General features: G+C 38.2%; 1 protein-coding gene across 1 annotated transcript; it reads right to left on the reverse strand.

The window, feature by feature from the left end:
• Positions 1–20: 20 nt before the first annotated feature.
• Positions 21–27776, reverse strand: cyp51 (cytochrome P450, family 51). The gene is made up of 12 exons (XM_030995485.1): positions 27587–27776; positions 27295–27465; positions 23236–23340; positions 22506–22682; positions 21274–21400; positions 20792–20848; positions 11369–11532; positions 10701–10901; positions 10013–10078; positions 9407–9502; positions 3954–4066; positions 21–2345 (listed from the first exon to the last, which is right to left on the reverse strand). Exons 2-12 carry the CDS (start codon positions 27433–27435, stop codon positions 2102–2104), a joined length of 1491 nt encoding a protein of 496 aa, XP_030851345.1. The 5' UTR covers positions 27436–27465; positions 27587–27776; the 3' UTR covers positions 21–2101.
• Between the last annotated feature and the right edge of the window lie 9 nt (positions 27777–27785).

The raw sequence follows: 27785 nt of genomic DNA on the forward strand, positions 1-27785 counted from the left end.
CAGGGCACTCGTTTTAATAGCATGGTCAGCGAACGATGCAGCTTATTGCTTCCGAAGTCTAAAATGGGCTCCCTCCTCAAATCATTGCCAATAGAACAATTCAAACAGTTTGAAGACAAATGAATGCATATGTCTTCAAACTCTGTTTGAATCGTTCTATTGGCGAGGATTTCAGTTGAAGAGGGAGCCGTTTTAGACTTCGGAAGCAGTAAATGAGAAAGCTGAATCGTCGGCTTACTTGTTGTTGAGTGAAGGCGAGAGGGTTGTCCGTCTCCCTGTCTGTCACTAATTGGTAAGCAAGATATGATGCAAGTTCACTTCATCAGACTTTTATTCAGAAATCATAAACATTTACACACATATTGGCCCAAATTCACAAAGGTTTGCCGACAAACCTAGGTTAATGTGTGTCATATGTTGGTTTAGACGTGTTTTTACAAACCAGGTTTGTAAAAATCAATGACGCACATAAACCTCGTTTGTGAATTCGGGCCTCCCAACAACGGGGCTTCTCTGACAAGTACAGCAAAACATGTACTTCTACAGATTCAATTTTTATACAATTGCCTTCTTGATGACTGCCAAATAGCTACCTTTTTTCAATTCAACAAATTTCCTATTTTTTGGATTCAAAACACTAATTTGCATTGCTCAATTATCACAACATTTATGTTTCATAACATTTGTTTGTAGTAATAATACAAATTACTAGATATTTTGTAAGCAATTGGTGAAATAGTTAATCCAGACAATGAAATGCATAAAAATACTTTTAAAAATATGAAATTCCAAGTTCAAAGCAGAGCTTGTCCAATAAAGCCAACCTGTCCATCATATAAGAACAATGCAAATGATTTTATTGGGCAGTGCAACCCTACACAATCTTGATTATGACTAGGTTCTGCCATGAGTTTTAAATACAAACTTCACACACAAATTCTACTACACTTGCCCTCTCGACTGTCATAGCCCAAGCATGTACATGTACTGCCTTGGATAATATAACCTAATCCCCCCCCCCACTCTTTTGACAACTCCTCAAAAAAAGTACCCCAGTAAATCTCCGGAAAACAATCCCTTAATAACACTTTGAATGCTTTCTTTGCCCCTACGCTCGTTTGCCACAAGTGCAATCTTGCACAAAAGAATAGACACCAAATGATTGAAGGATTGCTTCGTGCAACACGGAGGCTTTGCAAAGTTATTTATATCCTATCTTGATTAGATTGTAGCTCTATGGCAACCCTTTTAACTTCAGTATAGTTTAGTCTGGAAACAAACAAATGATCTGGTAGCCTGGTTGCTTACTGACAAGCATTTGTGCTTTCGTAGCAGTCAGGTAAAATAACCACCACTAAAACATTATATCTGTCTTGTAATAAATACATTGTGGCACAGGGAGATTATCTGTATGGCATACAAAGAGATAACTCCTACATGTATGTAGGCAGTTGTATCTAAGCAATATTAGGTAAACTTACGACAATCAGATATACACACAGTAGAAGAATACTGACATTTGTTAATTCACACCACAACCACCATTTTGGTTCATGTTTTAAAAAAGAAATTAAAGGACCTTGGAATCATAAATAAAATCTTAAGAGAGCTAACCTTAAACAGCTGCTGCTAAAACATATGCAAGAACAACTATTTCCATTAGAATTTCAAAGCAACACTAGTGGACGAACAATTAATTTCCTCAAGTATAAGTATAGGGAGCTGTCATTATTAGGTTAGTATATCATATCATATATCACATACAACATCAAGCTCCCTGTCTCATTACAGGAAAATGAATAGATGGGACTGCTCTTTGTGATTCAGACAAATACGTCTCACAAAAGGGGAAAATAAAATAAAGTGTTGATTACATTAATATTATGTGCTTCTAAATCCTTTGTGATCCCAAAATAGACATAAAAGAATGTAAGAGATTTGATTCATACTGTTCGGTTACAATCAACATTTTTGATATAAAAGACAAGAAGCTAGTATGCTATCACATGTATCCTCCATACACATGGAAATTGCTACCACAGACGTGAACACAATAATGGAATTAGCTAGACACACACAACAGGCTTTCTAATCTAACCCCTCATGATGATTCCGTCCTGCGTTTATACCTGATGATGGGATTAAGAGGGGTATGGATCATGGTTTGGTAGTTGATCCCGGGGAAGTAGCCATCGACCAGCTCAAACTCGAAGATCCTGAGCATGACCGACCAGATGGTTTTGATCTGGACGTAGGCAAAGTTCTCGCCGATGCATCGATGGCGACCCGCACCGAAGGGCACGTAGGAGAACTTCTCGCTGTTGGACTTGCTCTCATCAAGGAATCTGTAAGGAGAAGAAAGAAAATAAAACTGTTTAAAATAATGTTTTGCCATGTTAAAGAAAAAGACCAGTTATGGTCATGCGATTGCATTGTGAAAGAAATGTTGTGGAATTGATCAGAAAAGGTTGATCATCTGCAAGGTTCTGGAATCATCTAAATGATAAGAAATTTGGCCAGTGTTGGTAAAGTTACAAGCACTGTACACAGAAAGATGTATATGGGACTACGCACACGTGCGCGACACGTGCGTCTATCTCTCACAAGCCAATAGATAAACCAATTTACCAAATATATTATTTAGTAGGCAGTTTCCCGGCAAAATTGTTATCATCAAGTATTAGTCAAAACATATTCTTTCACATGATTGGTAATAAGAGCTTCCATTTCATTTTTTGAAATTGGGGCGTTTCCAATACTGGTCTTTACCTTTAAAACACTGTCCAAATACTGATCATGAACTGAAATTTCAATTGAATTTTACTTCAGTTCGACTCCCTATCTCAAAGAAAACAGTTTCACAAAATAGTTGAAAAGCTGAAGCAATACATATTTCAAATGCATAATATCTTCTCCTGTCAATCTTAATATCCATTAACTGGTTAAGTTGCCCTCTGTTCCTGATCAATTAAAATTCAGCTGAGCAACACATTCACTGGATCCTTAATCACACCAACCCTAGACCAACAACAGACTGCACAAAAAATGTGCGGTGTGGGGTCGGTTTATAATAGCTGTGTGACTAGAATTTGAAATAATGACTAGGTCAAAAAAATTGAAGTACTAGGAGAAAATTATTAATATGCTGGAATGCAACAATCACCATGCTCACATTCATTATCATCTTTATCGTCGTGATCAGCAGCAGCAGCACTATGATCAGCATTGTCATTATTACTATCACCGTCACCACCACCATCAACATCATCATCAACATCAACATTATCATCATCACCAGCATAACTATTATAATCAGCATCATCATCATCATCAATACCACCTATCATAACAACATCCATCATTATAATCCTTACAGTCACCACTATCGCCATCATCATCACAATCACCCCCTACAACCACCATTACCATGATCATCACTACCACCACTAATATTATCCGCCTCTTCCTCCTCCCTCTCCTCCTGTTCCTGCTCCTCCTCCTCAAGATTTCCATTATTATCATCATTATCATTAACATTATCATCATAACCATCATCATCATAACTATTATAATCACTATCATCATCATCATCATCATCATCATCATCATCATCATCATCATCATCATCATCATCATAACTATTGTAATCACTATCAACATTATCATCATAATCACCACCAAAACTATCATCATAATCCTTACAGTCACCACTATCGCCATGACCATCACCATCACCATCATCATCGCCATCACCACCAACACCACCACCACCACCACCATAAATATTATCCGCCTCTTCCCCTACCTCTCCTCTTCCTCCTCCTCCTCTTTCTCCTCCCCTACCTCTCCTCTTCCTCCTCCTCCTCTTTCTCCTCCCCTACCTCTCCTCTTCCTCCTCCTCCTGTTCCTGCTCCTCCTTCTCAAGATTTTCATCATCATCATCATCATCTTACCTGTCTGGGTTAAACTCTTTAGGTCCAGGCATCCAGTTGTCCTTCAGCCTCTGGTTGACCGTTGGTGATACGCAAACCTGATGACCAGCAGGAATAGTCATGTCTTTGTAGGTCTGCAAGCGAGAAATGGTTTATAAAAAGTGATTTCCTCTCAAAGTTTTAGAATTGACCAGTAATCCAATCTCACAAAAACCTTGCATGCCACAAAAACACTAAATTTCCTGTAATTTCACAAAAGCTGTAGCATTCAAAACAAAATATCGCTAGTTACAATACAGGTGAATCACAATATGCCTCTTAGCTTTCTCCTTTTCATATCAAAATGCAAAAAAGATATATAGCAAAGGCATGTGAGAAAAAATAGTCCTCAACCTGAAATACCCATGGAACTGCAACGACATTTCAATTACAAATTGCTCTGATAGGCCTTCAGATTATTTCTTAGTCCCATTTGCTCATATCTATGTTTCTCATGATCAGTGAATTTGGAATTATATTAAGGGTTTTATTTAGGCGCCTTGGATTAATTCTCATGTGCGAGAAGCTGCACCTTATTAACCAGAGAGCGCATGCATCAAAGCCGATTGGGTTAATCCCGGATGCACGATTTGCCCACGAAAAGCTGCATTGTGTGTGTCCGAAGACCGCGACGTCGTTTTCAAGCCAGAAAAACTGCGATTAATTTTCAACCCATTGAAAGATTCGTCATACTTGTTTAGCTCCCTCTGCGGCTAAACTAAGTTATTTAGCTTAGCTTGAGTTCGTGTCTAATTAGCACTGTACTCTGTATATTTGGAATGGATCATTATGCACAAAAAAAAAACACCGTTTAAAAGGGTTGTTTACAAGTAATAAGACCTGTTTAAAAAATGCAACAAGTTGTTGTATTGTAATGAACTGTTAGCATTTTAAACAATTACGTTTTATCTGTGTATATATAACCGAATGAATTTTTAAAAAATAGATTTTTTTCGGGGAGGTAACTTGGAGGTGTCAATCTAGACACACGGGTTATGGGAGCCCCATTCAAATTTAATTCTCCAGCAATTATTAGAAATAAAGACTAGAGGTTTTTATTCTCTCTCGCCGGTATAAACAATTGCGTGCTGGCCATAAAGCCAATGTGTTGATTCATGAATTCTTGTTTGGAGACTATGCTATTCCATTGTCATTTAACTCATAGAGGCAAAACACATTTTACTGCACTCATTATACATTTTTTTGTCTTCCTCCCTCCCCAAGTATACTACTGTGTCTCCGGCTATTTGTTTTTGTTGTTGTTAGGTGGGGGTAATGGAAGGAAGGTAACAAATCATTGATTGACATTCGTTTAGAAATTTGCGTTAATTTTGCTCACATCACAAACAAAAATCTTATTAGGATAAATCAATACTCTTGCACAAGATTCAAGATTACGATACTTTATTTCTCCAATCGTGCAAAATATAAACTAACATTATCAATTGCTCCTGTTTGTTGTACTTTCACGTTATTCATTATAATCTTTTTTTTTTCATAAGCATGTCCATTTTTCTTTCACATGAAATTCTGATACTGCTGGTACTTCATTGGGAGCAGCGTAATCCGCGCTCGCCCTGAAGAAATCTCATGACGGCAAGCACCTTAGTACCTCATAATCCGCCCTTCTATTGTTCGAGTTTATAACCATGACAACGAACTCTCCCTTTGGCCAAGTTCATTGTTCCTCTTACGTAACATAGATGTAGATAGGCTTCATACATAACTCTTTTCGTATAATCATTCTATATACCGGTAGTTCTAAAATGATTTCAAATATTTTGTGTCGTTTTTGTTTGACTTTGTCAATTTACTTACAAACTATTATTGTCAAAATTTGCCAATATCACCAAACTATTACGTTTTCCCTATCATCTTCCGCTCTAGAATACTATTATTTATTTATTTTTATTTGTTCGGTCCTTTTCACATTTTTCTTGTCTCTCTCTCTTTAAGATTTCTTCTGTTTTTGTAAGGGTATTTATGCTGTTAATTTTTTTTCAGTTGCGATTTTTATTTTTTCAACCTGCTGTCCCCAATATCTTACCAGTTTGTTTTTCTTTGGAGATACATAATATCATTAAGTTTGAAGTTCACATCTTAAGTGGTTCTTGAGATATCGAGATAACGGAAAAGCGGGATGAACGGACAGACAACCCGGCCGGGCGCGCCGGATGCAGTTTGTGATGGGTGGGGGGGGGGGGGGGTGGGCGGGCGGGCAAACATTCCAGAGGGCTCACCCTCCAGGGGCTCATGTCTTCTCACCCCTAATAAAAACACACATGCACGCCTTCCCATCCTCTCGCAATAATACACAGGCGCACGTTTACACTTCATACAACACTCGTACATAATGATATACACACGCCCTTTTTATATTTGTTTTTATTAAACACGTGTAATATAAAACCTGCAAGTTAAGGTTAAAAGGTTTGAACGCTTTATGATCATGATCATCATTCTTCAGTGATCACCATATTATTATATGGAAATAATATTTAGATCATGAATGATTATGTTAATCGTTAATTATACCCTGTTCATGACACTGTTAATAAATATCATGAATAAATCAAAACAACGTTTAGATACTGTTAATAATAGTTTCCCCTATTTTCAACAGATAGGTGAAATACAAATTATAGCATCGCTTCAAATATTCATGTTAACAATTAATTTTAACATGGATATTAGTTTTTTCAGTCAGGCAGAAAGAAACTCAAAAAAAGATCTTGCATTGGCATGTGAGTGTATCATTATAATTATTCATATTGTTTTATCGATTCTTGTGAAATAGTATGCATTTAAGCTTTTGGAGCTTTGTTGGGAGTATTTGTATGAAAGAAAGCGTTATTAACTAATAATGCACATGATATGTATGACTTGATATTGATCGCAATCACTTTGCCATTCAGTCAAGTAATGAATAATATTATAGAAATTCAAGTATTTATTATGTGTTTTTGTTCAAGATTGTATTATAGAAAACAATATAGTATAAAGAAAATACAAATTCAATCCATTATGTCTGTACGATGAACATAGTACAATCATAATCTAGTTCAAGCAAAGCGTGACCAAAGAAAATCATTATATTATTAGTATATCTTATAAATATATATATTTGTGTATATTAATTATTCATGTATATTTATACACGTAAGTGTAAATACTTGAATTTGAATTCAAAACAAATTGTTCATAGTATTCGGCAATAATGGTCATAAACTGACTTGCTAAACAACAGCAACAACAGCCCATTCACCGTCCTGTTTGTGTGTGAAGATGGAGCTGGGGGATTATTCCAATGAAAGAAACAATAGCCGGATTATCTGAACTACGGTCTGCCCACATTGCATTCGCTTTGTCATGATCTGCAGTGATCTGCAATGTTTTGTATACATCCACTGAATACTAGCTTCAGGTGTTTGTATTCAGGAAGGGGGGCACTGTATCCAATGACCGGGTATTTTGTAACGCTTGTATTAAAGGGATAGTTGAGTTCTGTTTTCAGACCGCAAATGCCTTCAAAGTGCATGGTTATTGCTCTTATTCTTATCTATATGTATGACATTTATAGTGCCCTGTTAGAACCTAAAATTGCTATGGAGGTAATTTTAGACCCCAAAATGTGTGAAATTTAGCCAATACGATAACAATCCAGCTACACTTTAAAAAAAAACCACGGCGACCATTAATTATTTTTTAATTAATGGGCCAGCTATTTGTAGGTAATAAAAGCAACACGAAAATGCCAACAAAAAGGCCAACATCGGCATTGGCTGAAATACGACGTAAAAGGCGTTATTTCGTTTTTTTCAACGTTTTTTTTCTTCTTTTTCTTATCTCTCTCTCTCTCTCTTTCTCTCCGTCTCTCATCTCTCTCTCTTTTTCTTTCTCTCTCATCTCTCTCTCTCTCTCTCTCTTTCTCTCTCTCTTTCTATCTCTCTCATCTCTCTCTCTTTCTCTCTCTCTCATCTCTCTCTCTCTCTCTCTCTCTCTTTCTCTTTCTCTCTCATCTCTCTCTCTCTCTCTTTCTCTCTCTGTCTGTCTGTCTATCTCTCTCTTTGTCTATATCTGCCAATGTCGTTTTCCATCTTCATCTTTCATATTGTTTTCTATTCCGCCACTTGCTTGCAATATGATATAATGAAAATACACATTCAATTAATTCTGTCTGTATGATGGACATAATCATAATCTATTTTAAGCAAAGCGTGACCAAAAAATGTAATATATAATTATATATCTTCAAAACAAATATTATTTATATATTATTCATAATATACACGCATATTATGTGAGTGCATATACGTAAATTAGAATTAAAAACAAACTTGTTCATATTATTCGGCACAAATGGTCATAAACTGACTGACTTTCCTAAATAAAACAACAACAACAACGACAGTACATTCACCGGCCTGTTTGCGTGAGAAGATGGAGCGGGTGGATTATTCCAATGATAGAAAACAATAGCCGGATTATCTGAACTACGGTCTGCCCATTTTCATTCGCTTTGTTATGATCTGCAGTGAAAAAGCAGGAAGTCTATTCATGTTTTGGATTTTCGAACCCATCAGCTGCAATGTTTTGTTTGCATCCACTAAATTCTAGCTTCTGGTGTTTATATTTCATCAAGAGATTAAGAAACATTCAGAAGAAACTAAAATGAACGGAGAGAAGAATATTACAGTACAATAATAATTATAAGAAGTAAAACTTTTGAATATAAATCTCTGTTGCATCAAACTGATATGACAAAAAATGTTTATTATGCTAAGTATAAATGTGTGATAAATAATTGTTCTTAATAAGTTATCCCTTTGAGGAAGGGAATCTGAATTCTGACCCTAAATAGCAGGGGCCGCGGAGCGTTTTTGAGAGTAGGGGGTGGGGAGGTCTGAGCATGCGAACAATCTATAAACCCCTTTTTCGGAGCTTTTATGAAACGTGTCTACTAAAAAAGAAAAGCCACAGCCACCCGCTTCCGCAGCCCCTGCATAGTTTGAGAGTTAAATGGCCTATAGAGGGCGGTCAACTGGTATCAGTTGAAATCAATATGAGTAGGTCGAGTTCTATTCTAGAGTCGTTGGAGCGTACGGTCTTTTATACGGGATTTTCGCACGCGTTTTTTGAATAGAGGGTTTCGGACGATTGTGGCTTTCACGCAAACTAGGCCGCGTTGCATAAAGCCGCGTGATTACTGCCACTCGAATTGATCCAAGGCGCCTTACAGGATTTCAATATTTCTGGGTGTGTGGGAGTGTAACGACCCACATCTGAACAATTTATTGCAAATGTACGCAACAACAAATCCGTTTTCTCGCTTATAGTTGCTTTTTTGAGTTTTTCTTGTTTGAAAATTTGCCAACACACCCCAGTCGACCTCACGACTCCCTTGGCACCACGGGACCAATGATTGGTACACTTACCAGGGGAGATTTAGCGACCCTCATCATAGTCATGATAGGTGGTCTCAGTCTCAGTGCTTCCTTCACACAGTGGTCCAGCAGTTGCATGTCTTTGAGCTGGAAACGAAACGCAGAAAATAAATGAGTTTAATTCCAAAAGGAGCTAAATCCATTTGTGTAACTTCAGAGAAAAAAGAAATTGTTTACCAGATTTTGTGCAGGCATCTATGGCCGAAAAGTGATTTAAAAAGGTGCATTTTTTCATAATTATTCCCAAAATTAAGGAAAAATAATTTTGTTGAAAGACGGGTACTTCACTCAATTTTTATCAAAAGTGGATTAAGCTCCTTTTGGAATTAAGCTATTATGATACATGATTACAACACATCAGGGCCCCGTCTACTTTAAAGAGTTGATAGCAACTATGTACATAGGAGACTGCAAACTTGCAATTAATGGGAGGACTTGCGATTGGTTCAGATCAATCACAACTCTTTATGAGACAGGGCCCAGAGCTGAGGTTTATAAAAGACCTTTCCAAATAATATCCACAATGCTGTTAATGGCACTGTGCATGAGCTTGATTGAGGGTTTTTATAATTCTTAATGATTTATTCTCATACACACCTGATCATACGAGACCTCGGTCGATGCATCACCACACACCTTGATCTGCTCTGCATTACATCGATCCTGTAACAATTAAACGAAAACATAACAAGTAATTACTTAATAATATATGCATAAAATGGTCCATCCAAATTCTGTTATTCCCTGAAGAATCTGTATTTCTTTTTACTGCCCAACTGAAAATAAGATTCTGATTTGGAATGTAGAATCAAGTATTAAATTTGAGTATCAAAATTGAAAATGGATTAACAGACTTTTGTTTGTTGTTGAATATACCAATCTGCGCAGAGGCATGCATGCAAGTGTTGATTTCTTTGACTCCTAAAAACGTCACATTTAAGAGTATCAGTACGATTGTACCTGCAATTCCTCTCTAGTAACACCGTTCCTAACCTAACACACGTAAATCATCATAAAGGACATTTTTTTTTTCAAGCTGGAAATTGGATTGGCAATTGGATTTGAATTTGAATTTGAAAATTGGATTTGAGATTGAATTTGAAAAAATTGGGTTTGAAATCCAATTTTAATATTTGGAATTGGAATAAATATTTTTCAAATATTACCTGCACTTCTTTATCCCTAGCAAGAAAGAATCCTAGCCATGCACTGGTTGTAAATTGAAAATTGGATTTGAAATTGAATTTGAATATTGGAATTAGAATAAAAATGTGTCAAATATTACCTGCACTTCTTTATCCCTAGCCAGAAAGAATCCCAGCCAAGCACTGGTTGTAGATGAAGTGTGTTGACCGGCCAGGAGCAGACCTATACACATCCCTGCGATCTCGTCGTCCGAAAGAGGGCGCCCCGACTTGTATTTGGAATCAATCAGGGTTTGTAGCATGTCGTTCTCGACTCCAGTCTCGCGTCTTTTGGCGATAGCCTGTGGTAGGATAATAGACATTTTTATTCTCTTTTATTGAGAGATGTCGCAGTCTAGCAGATACGTCACTGGACTCTGGATCACATGTTTTGCGGTTCGAGTCCAGCCACAGGCAAGAATGTCCTTTCGCAAAGACATTTGCCATTCTACACCCAGGTTTAGAAAAATGGGTATCTGAATGTGCAGAATCTTGAAGACCCGGCATACATGCATGCCCTCAACTTTGCCATTAAGTTAACCAATGTGTTTCACCATTCACTAAATGTTAGTTATTTATGGCCGATTATTTCAATGTTTTTCTTGATCTTCAACTATACAATTTACAAACAATGTTCTGAATTCAAGCTTATTTATAGCCAAAACATTTTAGATTGAATATACGATTTTGGGTAGTAATCCCTTCCTATGGCAATCAACTGGTAACGGGATAAATCAAACTGCATCCGTAGAGGGAGGAACCCACTCACCTTGTAGAATATTTGCTTGATCTTTCTATGAGCTCTGTCCCTCCTGAGGAAGCTAGGGAAGGGTATCCAGCTCGGAGCCAGCCAGGCGAGATGGGTGAAGCCTCCGTCAAGGTCTGCATACAGCTGGGCTACCTCCTCATCCAGCATACTGCGGATCTCCTTACCTACAGGTCAAAGGTTAAAGACATAGACCGGTAGTGGTAAAATTGCGGTTCATGGGTTTTGGGTGCAAAATATCCATTCAATATTGTTAAAATATTGCCTTCAGAGGTTCAGATGGCAATAATTCAACCTAAATTCGCAAAAAAGCAGAATTATATACCCCAATGTTCCATGTTTAAGTGAATTGGCGATATCCATCCAGGCCGGATCGATATGATAATTTACCAAATATATCAATTAGTTGGCAGTTTCCCGGCAAAATTTGTATAATCCTGTATTAGGCGCCACGGATTTATTCAACTGGCATTCGGAATGCATGTAGAATGCCCTATTCAGAATCTATTGTTCTGTTAATCCGCATTCCAGAATGTACCTAGAATGTACCTAGAATGCGGTACTTAACGACTTAATTGGCGCATTCTGGAATGCTCCATGAATAGGCCATCCAAACAAAGGCGAGATCGATCGACAGCGACTACCTTCTTATTGCTTGCCGGATATTGCGTGCCGGAAGAGTTTCGATATAGAATGCACCATAAGAATTGATAGAAATCAACAGATATTGAATTGGTTTTGCTTCCGTCTCTCCCGCGATCGGTCGCTCTTTGCATTTCTCGAGCGCAGGTGATAATGGACTTACTTTGATTTCTTTCCGACGGCTTAATTTTTGTCATAAACTCCGGTAACATCATCGATATTTAATTGTTTTCGCTTCTAGCTCTCTTTCTCTCACTATTTATTTATCAAGCGTCGGTGATATTGTAATTGATTTTCTTTCTTTTCTTCAGCTTATTAAAGATGGTGAAAAGAGTAGAAGAAAGATTGAGAAAGAATGAAGACAGATTTATTATGACATTCCCGCCAGGCCGCCACAAATATGTCGTGAGTCGGCGCTCTCAGAACAAAGGCGCGTAACAGTGTCAAATATACGCGGTGTTTTGAAACGTTGGTGTTGATTGACACGATGCCTCATTAAAGATGGTAAAAAGAGTAGAAGAAAGATTGAGAAAAAATGAAGAAAATATTTTGCATGAAAATGCGGATGAATCTGAATGATCAAAATGAGAGGAAGAAAGAGGATGCAAGAGATGGTGGGTGTTGAAAGATCGGAGGACTAATGAAATGATACATTTAGATAAAAAGCGAGAGTGGATATTTGTGGTGATTACCATCTTATTTTAAACTTTTTTGGGGGCAGGGATGGGGGGTCCGTCTTTTTTTTTTTGCCAGGGAGGAAGCAGTCTGGCCCCGTTGCCACCCCCCCCCCTCCATGAGTCTGCGCATGAAGGAAAGCACATGCTTTAATGTAAACCTATGAAGTATGTTGTTTCATATAATCTTATTCCTAAACCGAGACAGACATAATTTTCTTTGTGGTCTGTACTTATGTTGCGTATCATTTTTTTTAATTTGTTACATCACTTACCTCATCTACCCTCTCTATTTTTTAAATTCCTTCTCTTATAAATAATGAATTGTGTGTGTGTGTGTGTGTGTTTTTTTTTTTCTTCAATTATAAATAAAATATGACTTACGGAATTTCATAAAAATTGTAGAGGGTGTGCTATTTATAAATAAAATAATGACAGATTTATTATGACATTCCCGCCACTACTATGTCGGCGCTCTCAGAATAAAGGCGCGTAACAATGTACGCGTTTTAAACTTTGGTGTTGATTGACATGACCCCTCATTTTAGATAAGAAGGAGACAGTGTTCATTCTAGATCTGGATTTATTATTATTATTGAGAGAGAGAGAGAGAGAGATTACAGGTGTAAATTGGCTGTATGCCTATAACAATTCTAAAATGTTGGATTATTTTGTAATACACAAATGTTTTTGTTCATCGGAAATAATTGCTCCTCACCATTGACCACGGTTGCAACAACGACATTCAAATAATGACAGATTTATTATGACATTCCCTCCACATGTCGGCACTTTCAGAACAGAGGCGTAACAATCGTAAATATCGCGGTCTGTTCGAACTTGTGTGTTGATTACATTTCCAAGATACAGTCATCAATCCAACTTTCTACTCCATTCGTGCCTTTTCATCGTACCCACAAAAAGATCAATAGACATATCAGAATCCCGATATTTAATTGCTTTCGCTTGTCTCTCTCTCTCTCATCACTGCCCCTATTCCGTTATCCTGTTATCCTTGTTATAGATAAAAAGCGAGAGTGGATTTTGTGGTTACCACCTTATTTTTAAACTTTTTTAGGGGGCAGGGATGGGGCGGTCCGTCTTTTTTTTGGCCAGGGAGGAAGCGGCCTGGCCCCGTTGCTCCCCCCCTCCCCCCCCCCCCCTCCACGAGTCTGCGCATGAAGGAAAGCACATGCTTTAATGTAAACCTATGAAGTATGTCGTTTCGAATAATCTTATTCCCAAACCGAGACGGACATAATTTTGTTTGTGGTCTGTGCTTATATGTTGCGTATCATTTGTTTGTTTAGCGCACACTATCCTAACCCCCCCCCCTTTTTTTTCATCACCTTCCTCATCTTCCCTCTCTAATTGTTTAATTATATCTCTTTTTTTTCTTCTTCAATAATAAATAAAATATGACTTATATCATATTTCTCTACGGAATTTCATAAAAATTGTAGAGGGTGTGCTTATTTATTCCAAACAAAAAAAGAGAAGGTCATATATAGATCAGTAGAGAGTGGGGGAGAGATGATAACTGAGTGAGAGGGGAATTGGAGAGAACGAGGGAAAGAAAGAGGATGCAAGAGATGGTGAATGTTGACATATGAGGTGGTGAAATCTGATTTTAGTCTTTTTATATATATATATGAGAAGTAAAAAGATTTCTTATTTCTTATTTCCAATCTAAATAGTCCGTATGCTCTAATAATTTAACAATGTTATCTCACGCCAACATGGCATGTGGACAACAACATGCCACGTGCGCAACAACGACATACCAATAATGACAGATTTATTATGACATTCCCGCCATAAGCATGTCGGCGCTCTTAGAACGAAGGCGCTTAACAATGTCAAATATACGCGCGTTTTAAACTTTGGTGTTGATTGACATGACGCCTCATATTAGATAAGGGGAGACAGTGTTGATTCGAGATAGAGATGGATTTATTATTATCGAGAGAGAGAGAGAGAGAGAGAGAGATTAAAGGTATAACAATCCTAAAATGTTGGATTATTTTGTAATACACAAATGTTTTTGTCATCGTAAATAATTGCTCCTCACCATTGACCAGTCGCAAAACGACATTCAAATAATGACAGGTTTATTATGACATTCCCGCCACATGTCGGCGCTCTCAGAACAGAGGCGACTTAACAATAAATATCGCGGTCTGTTCGAACTTGGGTGTTGATTACAACATTTCTAAGATACAGTCATCAATCCAACTTTCAAATCCCCACCAACCTTTCGTGGTCGGGGGAAGGAGGTGGGGAGGTGGGGAAGGAGGTGGGGTGGTGGGGGAAGGAGGTGGGGGGGGGGGGGGGGTAAGAGCATCATCCATTGATATTTGTTTGGTTCCTATCTCGTGAACTTAAATTGACAGTCGTAATGGATAACACTAGGTCTGAACCGTGAAACTACGAGACGTCCGGTAATATGAATACATGTATCTAAAAATGGTATGCATAACAAAATATCAGCCTTTAGACTGATCCCGCACCGTAATGTGCCCCTACAAAGAAATACGGGGTTCTCGAGCGATTTCGGTTACATCGCAAGTAATGGAAAATTTGGCGGTGCTTTCTACTTTCATTGCGCCTCATTCAGTCAATTTCGTGATTCTTTTTGTAAATATAAAAATGAAAGTTCAGACTTTTTTTTATTTCTAAAAATATAAGTAATGTTCATCAATACGAAAAATAAGGTCTGTTATTTTTGAGGGAAATTGCCGTCTTATTTTGCTGAAGCTTCACGTCTTTCCTTTTCAATACACTCACGATACAAATTGCGTAAGATCGGTCGATACCTCCATTCATTCCCCCATTGTCTATGATTGTCGTGTGCTAAAGCTCGGCCGATTATCAACCGAGCCATAAATAATAGGCCTAAGCCTTCGTTTTACATGGGTTTTCGACACATTTTGTAACTATATTCTGACCAACATTATGCCATGATCTACACTAAATGCCCTTTCTTTTAAATGTGCAAATCAAATATAGGACTATTTGGGGAACTTATGCATTTTGAAATGAACATTGTTTTATTCTCGAAAACAAAAATAATATTTACTTTGAATACTTTCGACTTTGTTTCTCATAATTAGAAATCTTCATTTGTCGTGTGCCTTACCATATTACAATCTTACCACTATTGCCCAAATATATTTTATGGAATAAAATGACACACAAATCCCATTTATCAGGATAACCATTGAACAGCTAGACTTGTTTTGGTTATCCCTCGTGAGAATGCAATTTATTTGTCTTCGTCTCCATCTGTGTTCTCGTTCAACCTATCCTTTCAATAAAACTTTGTTAATCTTCGTTTCATGATCAGTTCTGTAGATGGCATGTACATGTATACATGAAATGATGATGATGATGATGATGGCGATGATGATGCTTACAATATTGTAATAGAATAGTAATGATAATAGACATTAATTTCTTCATCTTGCACTCGCTTTTCTTTATTGCCAGAAAACTTTTTATTTTTTTTATTTTTTATGTTGCCTTGCTTTTTTTCCCCTTTAACAATGGTAGCATATTTGCCCAGGAAAATTCTCATATTCGTGGCTATACCTATAACTCAAACCTGCTCTAAAATGGTTACATGCCCTCGTAAAGGTACATAAGTTAGAGTGGTTGTTTGTATTGTCATGTAGCTTGACCTACGTTTGGGCCTACATCCTCTTCTTTCAACACGGTAATCTTCCAGAGTAGTTACACCTTTACATTCGTTTGTTCCTCTTATTGTGGGATCCGGTCCAGGCAGCTGAGATAAGCGTTTCATAATAGAGGAGGTCCATACATGAATGATTCGCTAAATTGATCAAGTTGATAACATGAAAACCGTATTGTCAGAGTTCCGACACTGGTAATTACAGGGGAGAAGAATTACCAAGTCAGGGGTCGGTTATTTAATGGCTGTTTTCACAACCCGCAAAGGCCTTTGTTTTGTTATCTGTTCTTGTTTATCGGATCTTTTTTCAAATTTTTATGAATGTTTTCCCCTGATTTGTTTTGCTTTCCTTTAAAGCAAATTTCCACCACAGGGTTGGATTGCCCATTTATTTTAATTAAGTACAGTTTATAAATGCCAAGTCTCAGATGTTTCATATTCCATTCAATCTTTCGGGGAAGAGGGGGGGGGGGGGGGGGGAGCATCGTCCATCAATATTTTTTAGTTTCCTAGGAACCAGTCGTAATGGAAGTCGATGTTAATACAGAATAATTATGATGTTCCCACTGAGTAAAATACGTCCTTTGCCTCCACCGTTAAATCTTTTCCCTTGCATTTATTGAACAGGTAGTGCAATTTACTTGACACGCAGTTGATTTGAACGAAAGCAAAGTGGCAACAACAACAAAAGAGAGAGAAAGAGATTGATGATAGTTTGACCGAGTTTAAAGAATTTGAAAATACAAACAATTTATTTTATATAAATGTAATCTTTTTCGAGCGGGAAAATACTTGTATTAGAACTCGTTCGTAGCGTCAAAATTCATTTTACCGGGGAAGAAATAAAGCGGCCGCAACTTTTTTATGGGAAAATGGAAACGTAATACCAAGATAATTTTTTCCTTCAATTAGGAGACAACGTGTTTCCGCTGTTATCAACTTCAGAAAATCAGAAGTTGAGAGAACGAATGTTATACCTTGTTTAAAAAGATAAATAAAAATAGCTCTTACTCCTTCTAAAAGTGCTCCGCGCTGTCTATATAAACTGATACTTATTCATATTCCAACACTATGTCGGCAGAAATTTGAAAAGACAAACAAGTTATTTTATATAAATGTAATCTTTTTCGAGCGGGAAAATACTTGTATTAGAACTCGTTCGTAGCGTCAAATTTCATTTTACCGGGGAAGAAATAAAGCGGCCGCAACTTTTTTATGGGAAAATGGAAACGTAATACCAAGATAATTTTTTCCTTCAATTAGGAGACAACGTGTTTCCGCTGTTATCAACTTCAGAAAATCAGAAGTTGAGAGAACGAATGTTATACCTTGTTTAAAAAGATAAATAACTAGATGGAATTTTGACTGCGCGCAGTCGAAAATGATGCCTCCGCCATAGAGCAATTTAAACAAGTTTGGAGTTTAAATCTCCAGTGGTTCTTGAGATATCATGATAACAATCTCAATGTATGGAATTTCATAAGTTGACCTCTGTGACCCTTGACCTTTGACCTACGTGCTCCAAAATCTAATCAGATTGTCTTCCTATGGTGATACACACTATCATTAAGTTTGAAGTTTAAATCTCCAGTGGTTCTTGAGATATTATGATAACAATCTCAATGTATGGAATTTCATAAGTTGACCTCTGTGACCCTTGACCTTTGACCTACGTGCTCCAAAATCTAATCAGATCGTCTTCCTATGGTGATACATACTATCCTTAAGTTTGAAGTTTTTACATCTCCAGTGGTTCTTGAGATATCATGATAACAATCTCAATGTATGGAATTTCATAAGTTGACCTCTATGACCCTTGACCTTTGACCTACGTGCTCCAAAATGTAATCAGATTGTTTTCCTATAGTGATACACACTATCACTAAGTTTGAAGTTTAAATCTCCAGTGGTTCTTGAGATATCATGATAACAATCTCAATGTATGGAATTTCATAAGTTGACCTCTGTGACCCTTGACCTTTGACATACGTGCTCCAAAATCTAATCAGATCGTCTTCCTATGGTGATACATACTATCCTTAAGTTTGAAGTTTAAATCTCAAATGGTTCTTGAGATATCGCGCTAACAAACTCAATACAAGGAATTTCATAAGTTGACCTCTGTGACCTGTGACCTTTGACCTACGTACTCCAAAATCTAATCAGATCGTCTTCCTATGGTGATAAATACTATTCCCGAGTCTTAAGTTTAAATCTTAAATGGTTCTTGAGATATTGTGATAACGGTCAAACGGGACGGACGTACGGACGTACGGACGGACGTACGGACGGACGTACGGACGTACGGACGTACGGACGGACAACCCGAAAACATGATGCCTCCGGCACCACCTTCGGTGGCGGAGGCATAAAAATAGCTCTTACTCCTTCTAAAAGTGCTCCGCGCTGTCTATATAAACTGATACTTATTCATATTCCAACACTATGTCGGCAGAAATTTGAAAAGACAAACAAGTTATTTTATATAAATGTAATCTTTTTCGAGCGGGAAAATACTTGTATTAGAACTCGTTCGTAGCGTCAAATTTCATTTTACCGGGGAAGAAATAAAGCGGCCGCAACTTTTTTTATGGGAAAATGGAAACGTAATACCAAGATAATTTTTTCCTTCAATTAGGAGACAACGTGTTTCCGTTGTTATCAATTTCAGAAAATCAGAAGTTGAGAGAACGAATGTTATACCTTGTTTAAAAAGATAATAAAAAATAGCTCTTACTCCTTCTAAAAGTGCTCCGCGCTGTCTATATAAATATGATACTAATTCATATTCCAACACTATGTCGGCAGAAATTTGAAAAGACAAACAAGTTATTTTATATAAATGCAATCTTTTTTTCGAGCAGGAAAATACTTGTATTAAAACAAGCTCGTAGCGTCAAAATTCATTTTAACGGTTAAGAAATAAAGCGATCGTAACTTTTTATTATTGGAAAATGGAAACGTAATTCCAAGATATTTTTTCCCTTCAATTAGGAGACAACGTGTTTCCGCTGTTATCAACTTCAGAAAATCAGAAGTTGAGAGAACGAATGTTATAGCATGTTTTGCGCCGCGCTGTAGTCACTTTGGCAGGCATTTAAAATCACGCAATTCTGATTAATCGCCACTCGCCAGCGTCTCGGGCATGCTTTTTAATCGCCCAATTCTCAAAAAAAATCGATGCGATTTGCGCCTTTTGTCTAGAGAACAAAGGCGCATTCCAGAATGCATTCCAGAATGTGCGCATTCTGGAATGCCCCTTTGTTCTCTAGACAATAGGCGCAGGTCGCATCGATTTTTTGAGAATGTGGCTAGAATGGGGACATTCCAGATACATTCCAGAAAGATTAACAAGGGCATTCGGAATGCATTCCGAATGCCAGTTGAATAAATCCGTGGCGCCTTAGTCTAAACATATTCTTTCACATGGTTGGTAATAAGAGCTTCCATTTCATTCTTTTGAGATGGGGGCATTTCTAAAACTGGTCTATACTTTTAAAGATGCATAGGAGTGGGTTCTCACAAGGAATTCAACACTGGTTTGAGGTGTTTACTGTTTACCCAATAAAAGGCGTTGTCAATCACCAGGATTAGCCTTCAGTTTTATGACCAACTGGCCTTTGAAAGTAATGCTTGCATTTCCCCATCCATTCCCCCATATGGTAAATTTATCATCTAACCTGTCCCTCTCCCTAAGACGCTCCAAGAGACTAGGGGTATTTCTTTATCAGGCTTACAGGTTTACTGTGTGCAGAAGTGTCTGATGTCAGCAAATAATTGCACATGGAAACTGACGACCCACTCCCTTTAAAGCCCGTCTGCACTAGTTTGGCCAGGGGGCATTGGACCTCCCTGCAAGGTCACTGACAGGTGGTTATCTCATCAAATCAGCTCTCAATTAACCTAAGAAAAATCGATTAGGCATTGTTTGCTATATAGAGGGCGCAAGCAGCTATAAGTAGTGCAGTGAGGCTTTAAAGAAGAGGGCTTTGAAAAGTGAGTTCTAACATGTTTGACTTGCAATGAACTTTAACAAATCTATGAAATCTAATGAAACATATTTAAAAATAGACTCCGGTTATTGCACTTGCATATCGATCTTTCTTGTAAACGTGCATATACGGTTAAGAGTACACAAGCAAATGGGAATGGTATGACATACACTGCACTTCAAACCTTCAAAGTGTTTGATATCAATAAATGTAAAGATATGAAGATCACACACAAAAATAGATAAACAAAGTTCACATAGATGTCAGACCAAAAAATCCACAGTACTGTTGTACTGTCAAATATGCATGTAGCATGTATGCACAACAGTTTGTTAATATGGTAATTGTATCACATGCTAATTATATCATATGCAACACCTTATAGGTATTTGGTTTCTGTTTTGTGAGAAAGTGAATACACCCTTACCATGTAGACATCTGCTAGCAGTCAAAATGATCAACTCGGACAAGGCAACGAAGAGATCTGAAAAAATAAGAAGAATGAGACGAATGAAATATGATAACGCTAATGCAACTAGTATTAAAGTTCTATCTTTTCTGTAATGTATACACTGCCCTTATTAAGGTCATGTCTGTCAAAATTCAGAAATTTCACTACTTTATTGGCACAGACATTTTCAAAACCCATTAACTTATGATTCCAATGATGTAAAACTAAAATAGGTATTTCAAATTGAATGCTGAAATGTTCCCCCTCGTGCTTCATATTGCCAATAATATCTATTAGAAATTTTGACCATATTTAATGACAATTTGATTTCTTTTGCAGACTAAAAGTACAGCAGTCACTTTGTTCATTTTTCTAGATATCGCATAAAGCTTAAATGAGAAAAGAATTTTGAGTATATTGTGGAAACAATTTTTGTTTTTTCTACAATCCAATCTTACTCTTTTCTCCACTGTCTCCCCATCTGTTGAAATATTCTCTCGTCTCCTCCTCTATCAGTGGTATATGCCTCTTGAATTGCTGGATGTTGAGACCAGTCTTGAGCATCTTCTTTTGTTCTACAAACACCTAGCAAGAAACAACCATAATAATAATAATATTATGTTTTGGGCGGGGTAGCCTCGTCAGTATCCCTTAGGGCCCTGTGATCATATCATTACCCCGGCTTTAGCCAAGCTACGACGATAAGACGCTCAAGCATTCACTACACCCGAGGGTGTTTCACAAAGACTTAAGACCAATTTTATGTTGGACTCAACTATGGCAGGCCGTTCATGCCACTGTTTGCTCTCATCATTTACTGGCATTGGTTTCTCAAGGGACATACTGATCATGGTCACAAATCTACAGAATTTACATTTTTTATAACTCATTATTGAAGGAAAAAAAATCTAAAGATCGTGATGGTGAGAGCAAACAGTGGCATGAACGGCCTGCCATAGTTAAGTCCAACTAAAAGTCGATCTTAGTCTTTGTGAAACACTCACCTGGATGGAGAGTGGCATAATGCACATTAATATCTTGCCACAGCAGGACTTGAACCGCGAGCCATGTGATTCACAGTCCAGTGACCTATCCACTGGACCATGAGACCTCTACCATAACCAAAGTGGTGCAACGACAACCTGTTTAAAAAGACCACTCAAAGGAGACAGCACACAAGCATTCTTTCTGAGCAGGCAGTCGATCTGGATGCTTTCCTTTAATACAGATTTCCATACAAAATATGCTTCATTGGAAACAGGTCTGGTCTTTAAAGACAGTTGTATGACACTTACTCTACTGGCAATTAGTCTATGGTAGCTAACCTAATTGCAAACTTTGATCCAGGAACTATACCTAACCTAAGTTAACTCTTATCAAAAAGAATATTGCATAACCATTTCTCTTTGACAAAATAAAGTCTGCTAAGTAAATGTCAGATCACCTTACAATGTTGGGTGTTTAGTCCATGCATCAGCTAAACTGACTCTGCATGTGTTCAATTTTTTACCACTAATTAAATTCAAAACTTCAAAACTTCAACTCTGAACCGTGTAACATTTTACCTAACCCAAACCTGAAGCCCAATTACAACCAAATCCTAACCTTTTATCTTTCACAAATTGAAGTTTTAAAAGAGATATATCTACGCCCCCCTTATGTAGTCAATTATTAAGTTGATTAAACTTACCGGATTGGGTACATCGTAGGCCACGCCTTTTCCGAAGACAGGCACGGTGAGGTTACTGTAGACCTCCTCTGCGTTCAGGTTCTCATTCTTGCTGTTGAAGAGGAGAGCGCTGGCCTCGGACCCGATCAGGTAGGTGAACGTCTTACCAACCATCGTGAAGGAGAACACATCACCGTACTGTCAGACAAATCATTCATAATGAGATGGTGAACAGTGTAGTCACTCTTTTGCTTCATAACAATGTAACAAAGGACGTGTTGAGAATAGCTTTTACAGTGCACTGGACAAAGGCATTAAGAGTCCACTACTAAAATTTTCCGGAAGGAATATCATTTATAAATATCCATTGATATAATTCTATCAAAGTACATGATCTCATGCTGAAGTACAAGAAAAGCTAGCCCTATCTAGTATTGCTAGGAATGAATTAAAACCTGAAATTATTTTACACATACCAGAGCTGCAAACATTTTTTTTTCACAGGGGGTCTAGGACGGTATTCAATATTCATATACATGTATATTCATATTCAAATCATATTTTTACCAAGACAAAATCTAAGTAAAATCCTTACTGATCCAGGAGGAAAATAAAATGGGGGGGGGGGTGGGAGGTTATCGTCTGGAGCTAGAATTCCAGGGGGATTTAAATACCTAATGGTAGATGAATGAAGGGGGAGTTGGAATAATAGTCACAGGGTAACAGTTGTCCTCACTCTACAATACCATACCTTTTCATATGCATCCTCGAGGAAGTCTATGGGACTCTTATTGAATGCCACAGCTTGGCCTAGGAAAGGGATACCGGTGGGCAAGCGTGGAGGGAGTTTGATGTCCTGCAAGAAAGGAAAAGGAAAAGGAGAACATTTCTTTAAAACACAAGGGACTGTTGGTATTTGTGTAATGAATCCTCACATAAAAGATAAGTACATAAGCTCACCAGTAACTTGATAAATGACTCTTCATGCGAACTGCTAGGGTAGTATCAGATGTGGGAATCCACCAAAATAACTCATCTGGAGCCTGGAGACATGATGTCCATACAATTATCACGCATTAGATATATACACAAAAATTTCCTTCCATAGGTGTCAAAACGCTTATAGGAAATGAAGCAACCAGGTCTGTGAAAGGAAAATGCGCTTGAAATTAAAACTCCTCCTTGGATAGTCAAGCGATGAATGTTATTACATTACGAGATGATATCCAATGGATTAAATCTATATGAGAATTCCTCTTGGTGATAATTGCAGCTGATAAAACATAATGTAGTGCAGATGAGTTTTAATATGCAGTTGCATGTGACTTAGCAAAAATCTTGCTACCAGGGTGAAGTCCTTCTACCAAGATGGTGCACATGCATGGAATGAATCTAGAAAAATGTGTCATGTGCTTTTTTCCAGACTGTCTCTTGATTGGCCAGTTGTTGCCATGATACAAAAACATCTACTAGGGTACAGAAGTGAAGGTATTTCAACAACAGGTGAGCTTGCCTGATTTATATTCTATTGAGTCACAATATTGAAAAGGCTGACCAGCAGTGAACAAAAGAGATGATTTCAAAAGGAATTGCCGGTCTGTTGATTATGAAAGGCAATTGATGGTTGTGTAGTAAAATCAGCTGACAATTGTAGACAAACTGTGATGAAGTTGAAGTCTAAATCATCCCCCCCTCCCCCCCCCCCCCCTGTAAAATGTGAAAAAGTACCTCCAAAAAATGTATAGCAAATACTGACTAAAGACTGACACACTTTAAGGAACTGAGGGCCCAAGAGTGCAGTGTTTAGACTAATACAAATGCAAAAATCTTCTCACTCAAAATGTACAAGAAAGTATTGTAGAAAATCTGTATTCCGTTGGTATCTATCACGTAAGCACATTTTACACTATATGTCCCTCACATCTCATCCCCCTCCCCCTTCATGAAAAGAAATCGCAGCCCCTGCTTGTGAGTAATGTGTTGCAAGATTCCATATCACCGAACTGCTGGCTAACAGAGCAACGAGACCAAGCTCTGTAATTGTTAGGATCTCTGTCCAGAAGAAATGTTTGTGTAATCGAACTTGATCGACCAAATCAATTGATTCATAATTTACATGTATACATGTATATATTTGTTTTGTGTGATTTTTGCTGCAATAGACTATAAGTACTACTAGCAGGGCCCGTGGAAAATCCACGGGATGCTAGGGGGGGCAGGGTTAAATAGGTAGAGGCCTATTTGCTATCGAAAATAAAATTAGAGTAATTTTATATAGACAATTTGTATACTACACGCTGTTTGACCATGAATGGCGTACCGTAAAACAAACTATGTCAGGTATGATCTTGCATAATTACGATTTATTTGCGTTATTATTGTTGTAATTTTTATGTAGTTTTCATGAAAAGACCAAAAAGGCAGTAGCTTGGCTCATGATTATGTTGGCATTGTTCACACAATTTGTATAATTATTTTCAAAGTAAAAAATTTACGCGAACAATCCGACGGTTTATGCCAATATGTAGCAGTGTGTGTGTGACTGTGAGCGTAGAATCCAGTGAAAGATATTTTTGGGGGGGCTCGATCCATATCAAATTAGGGGGAAGTTTTCGGGGGCTACTTTTTCAACTTTCGGGGGCTCTTTTTTCTTGGGCTGCTTTTTCATTAATTCATTAAGCATACCGTGTAGCAGCATAGTGTTGCGTAACAAAGGTGTACTTTCTGCGTTGAAGTTTCTATGCCGAAAGTACGCGAACAAAAAATTAACATGTTAAATTGTTTGCGTCCATCTTGCGTCTCTCAGGGTAGTAGGCCAGCGTACTCTCAGCGTAGTTGGTACACAGCTCTACTATGGACCCCACGCCAATTAGTGACCTAGCTGCCAGTATCAGAAATAAGGTATTAAAAATATGCTCATCTGACCGTAATTAAATGCCAAGAACCCCTGAGCTTTCGGGGGTTCAGCCCTATGAACCCCGTGGACACCACGCCTGCATTTAACCCGCTTTGAGCTATCTGATCCCCCCCCCCCTCAACACTTTGAAAAACGTTTTAATGCATTGATTTGATGCAAGAACTGTATATTATCATAGTAAAAGTATTGCGACCGTCTGATTTTCTTGTGGAAACTTTACTTTGAAAATTGATTATCGAAATTCAGTATACAACAATACATGGCCAGAATAATCACAACCTAAGCTCAGGTTTCATACCTCTTTTCACAAAACTATATGGAAATCGGGGCAATAATAGCAATTTCAAAGTGTTGTTTAGAGTCTCTCACACCCGCTACTCCGGTCACCGCTACTTCATGCTCACACACTCAGCTCCGGCAGCACCGGGGACCGAAAGCAGCCCTCAGCTGCAGTGCAGTGGCAATACACCCACACGTGTGTACGTGTGGACTCAAGGCGTACTATCACATATCTATTTGCGCTATTCTGTTGTGCTTTCCATGTAGTTTGCATGAAAAGACCAATAAACAGAAATTTGGACTATGATTATGTTGGCATAGATCACAGAATTTGTATAATTATTTTCAGAGTAAAGATTTTACGCAAAAAAAGGTCCATGGTTTGCGCCAGTTGTAGCAATCGCCTCAACTCGAATCGACTGTACTGAGTGTGTGTGTGTGTGGCTTGAGCATGTAATACACGTACACTATGGGCGCCTGGCATATTAAAGCACATCCTATTGTGAGATGCCTAACTCAGGGTAAGCCACACCCGTTACAATGAGATTTGCTACACCCGTTGACGCGAGAGGAATCTCGTCCATCGTGTATCTCTTAATTGTCTCTCTTTGATTAGACAGAGGGCGGGTGCACGCCTTGCCGACTCGCTCTCGCGAGTTCGTCGCCTCCTTGCAATCCACGATGCCCCCCGTGCTCTCGTCCGCCCGTCCTCCCCGGAATCCCGAAACGGCGTTTAACGGTATGGACGTCGATCGCGGGGTCGAGTTGGCATGCGGATTACGGGAGACAGGCCTCGTTGAATTGTGTTGCCGTCCCCGCGCCACGTCTGAGGCGGGCGGGGTCGGGGAAAGACGTTTTTGAGGAACCGTTTTGCCCCGTTTTGGACCCCCCGCGGCGATTAGTGGTATTAGTATATAAGAAACTAAAATTAAGAGTAATTTTAATGAATTTAGACTGAATAGCTTTACTCTTTTATGTTAATTGTTATTGTATATGGGGGCACACGCCGCGCTACAAGAGTCCTATCTCGCACCCCTGGGCAAAGTGTTTGTCACGGCCGGTTGTACTGTAGCATTACTACTCCGAAGATCAAGATCTAAGCTAAGTAGTAAGTTAGTAAGTAAGGAGAGTAGGCCGAAGACACGAACAAATGAGCATTATGAAGTTTAAGTTAGGCTTTGCCTTTTGTCTTTTGGCATGCTTTGCTGGTCCAAATGGGAGAGAAAATGAATGATCATATGAAGTCCACCAACTAAAGACGCATTTGAACATCTGAAAAAAATAATGCTTACAAAAATCTAGGTTCAGCTCAGACTCCTGAGTCAGAGCTCATGCAGTCAGACTCAGACCGAGTCTACTCAGTTGAGCCTTGAAGTGCTCATGAATTAACAATAACAGCACCAACAAGAAAATAGAAAATACAAATTTACAGTCAAGCATCATTGACAATTTATTCATGACATAATGACTCTGACAGTCTAGAGACTTTGAATCTGAATTGAAGTGAAGATGGAAAAACTTTCATAGGGCCTACAGTTTCACCACATTCACTCACTCACACACAGGATAGCAGCAAAGCTAAATTTAAATTCATATTTACAGATCTAACATTACCTTGTTCTGAGGTCCAAGTAGACTCTTGAAGGCCCATGCAATGCCAAGGACAAATATAGTTGAAACAAGAATCATTGTTGCCAATGTCATCTCTCCGAATACACCGCCCACGGACTCGAAAATATTGACTGAATTCGCCATGTTTGCAGCTCAAATCACACTTTATTTGACCTGAAAATAGTAGAAAATGTATAGTTTAACTCCAGTTTAAAATTTGTGTACACTTTCCTTAAGGCTATGCAATCAATATTCGAAGTAATATGACAGAAAAAATCGAATGAAAATGACTTACTTTCTCAGAGTCCGAGCAACTGTTCCCAGCATGTAATGAAGTCACGGCGCCGGTAGTGTAGCGGGCTGGAAAAACACAGTCGCTTGGCGATGCACTCCAAGATCTAGCAGACGCCTTTTCGTAACACGACATACACACGCAGAAGATAGTGCGATACGTGCCCTTTGACCGCAAGACCCTCGTGTGGTACCTGGATTCG

The sequence above is a fragment of the Strongylocentrotus purpuratus genome, unplaced genomic scaffold (assembly GCF_000002235.5).
Source record: "Strongylocentrotus purpuratus isolate Spur 01 unplaced genomic scaffold, Spur_5.0 spur5_scaffold_21, whole genome shotgun sequence".
NCBI classification, from domain to species: Eukaryota; Metazoa; Echinodermata; class Echinoidea; order Camarodonta; family Strongylocentrotidae; genus Strongylocentrotus; species Strongylocentrotus purpuratus.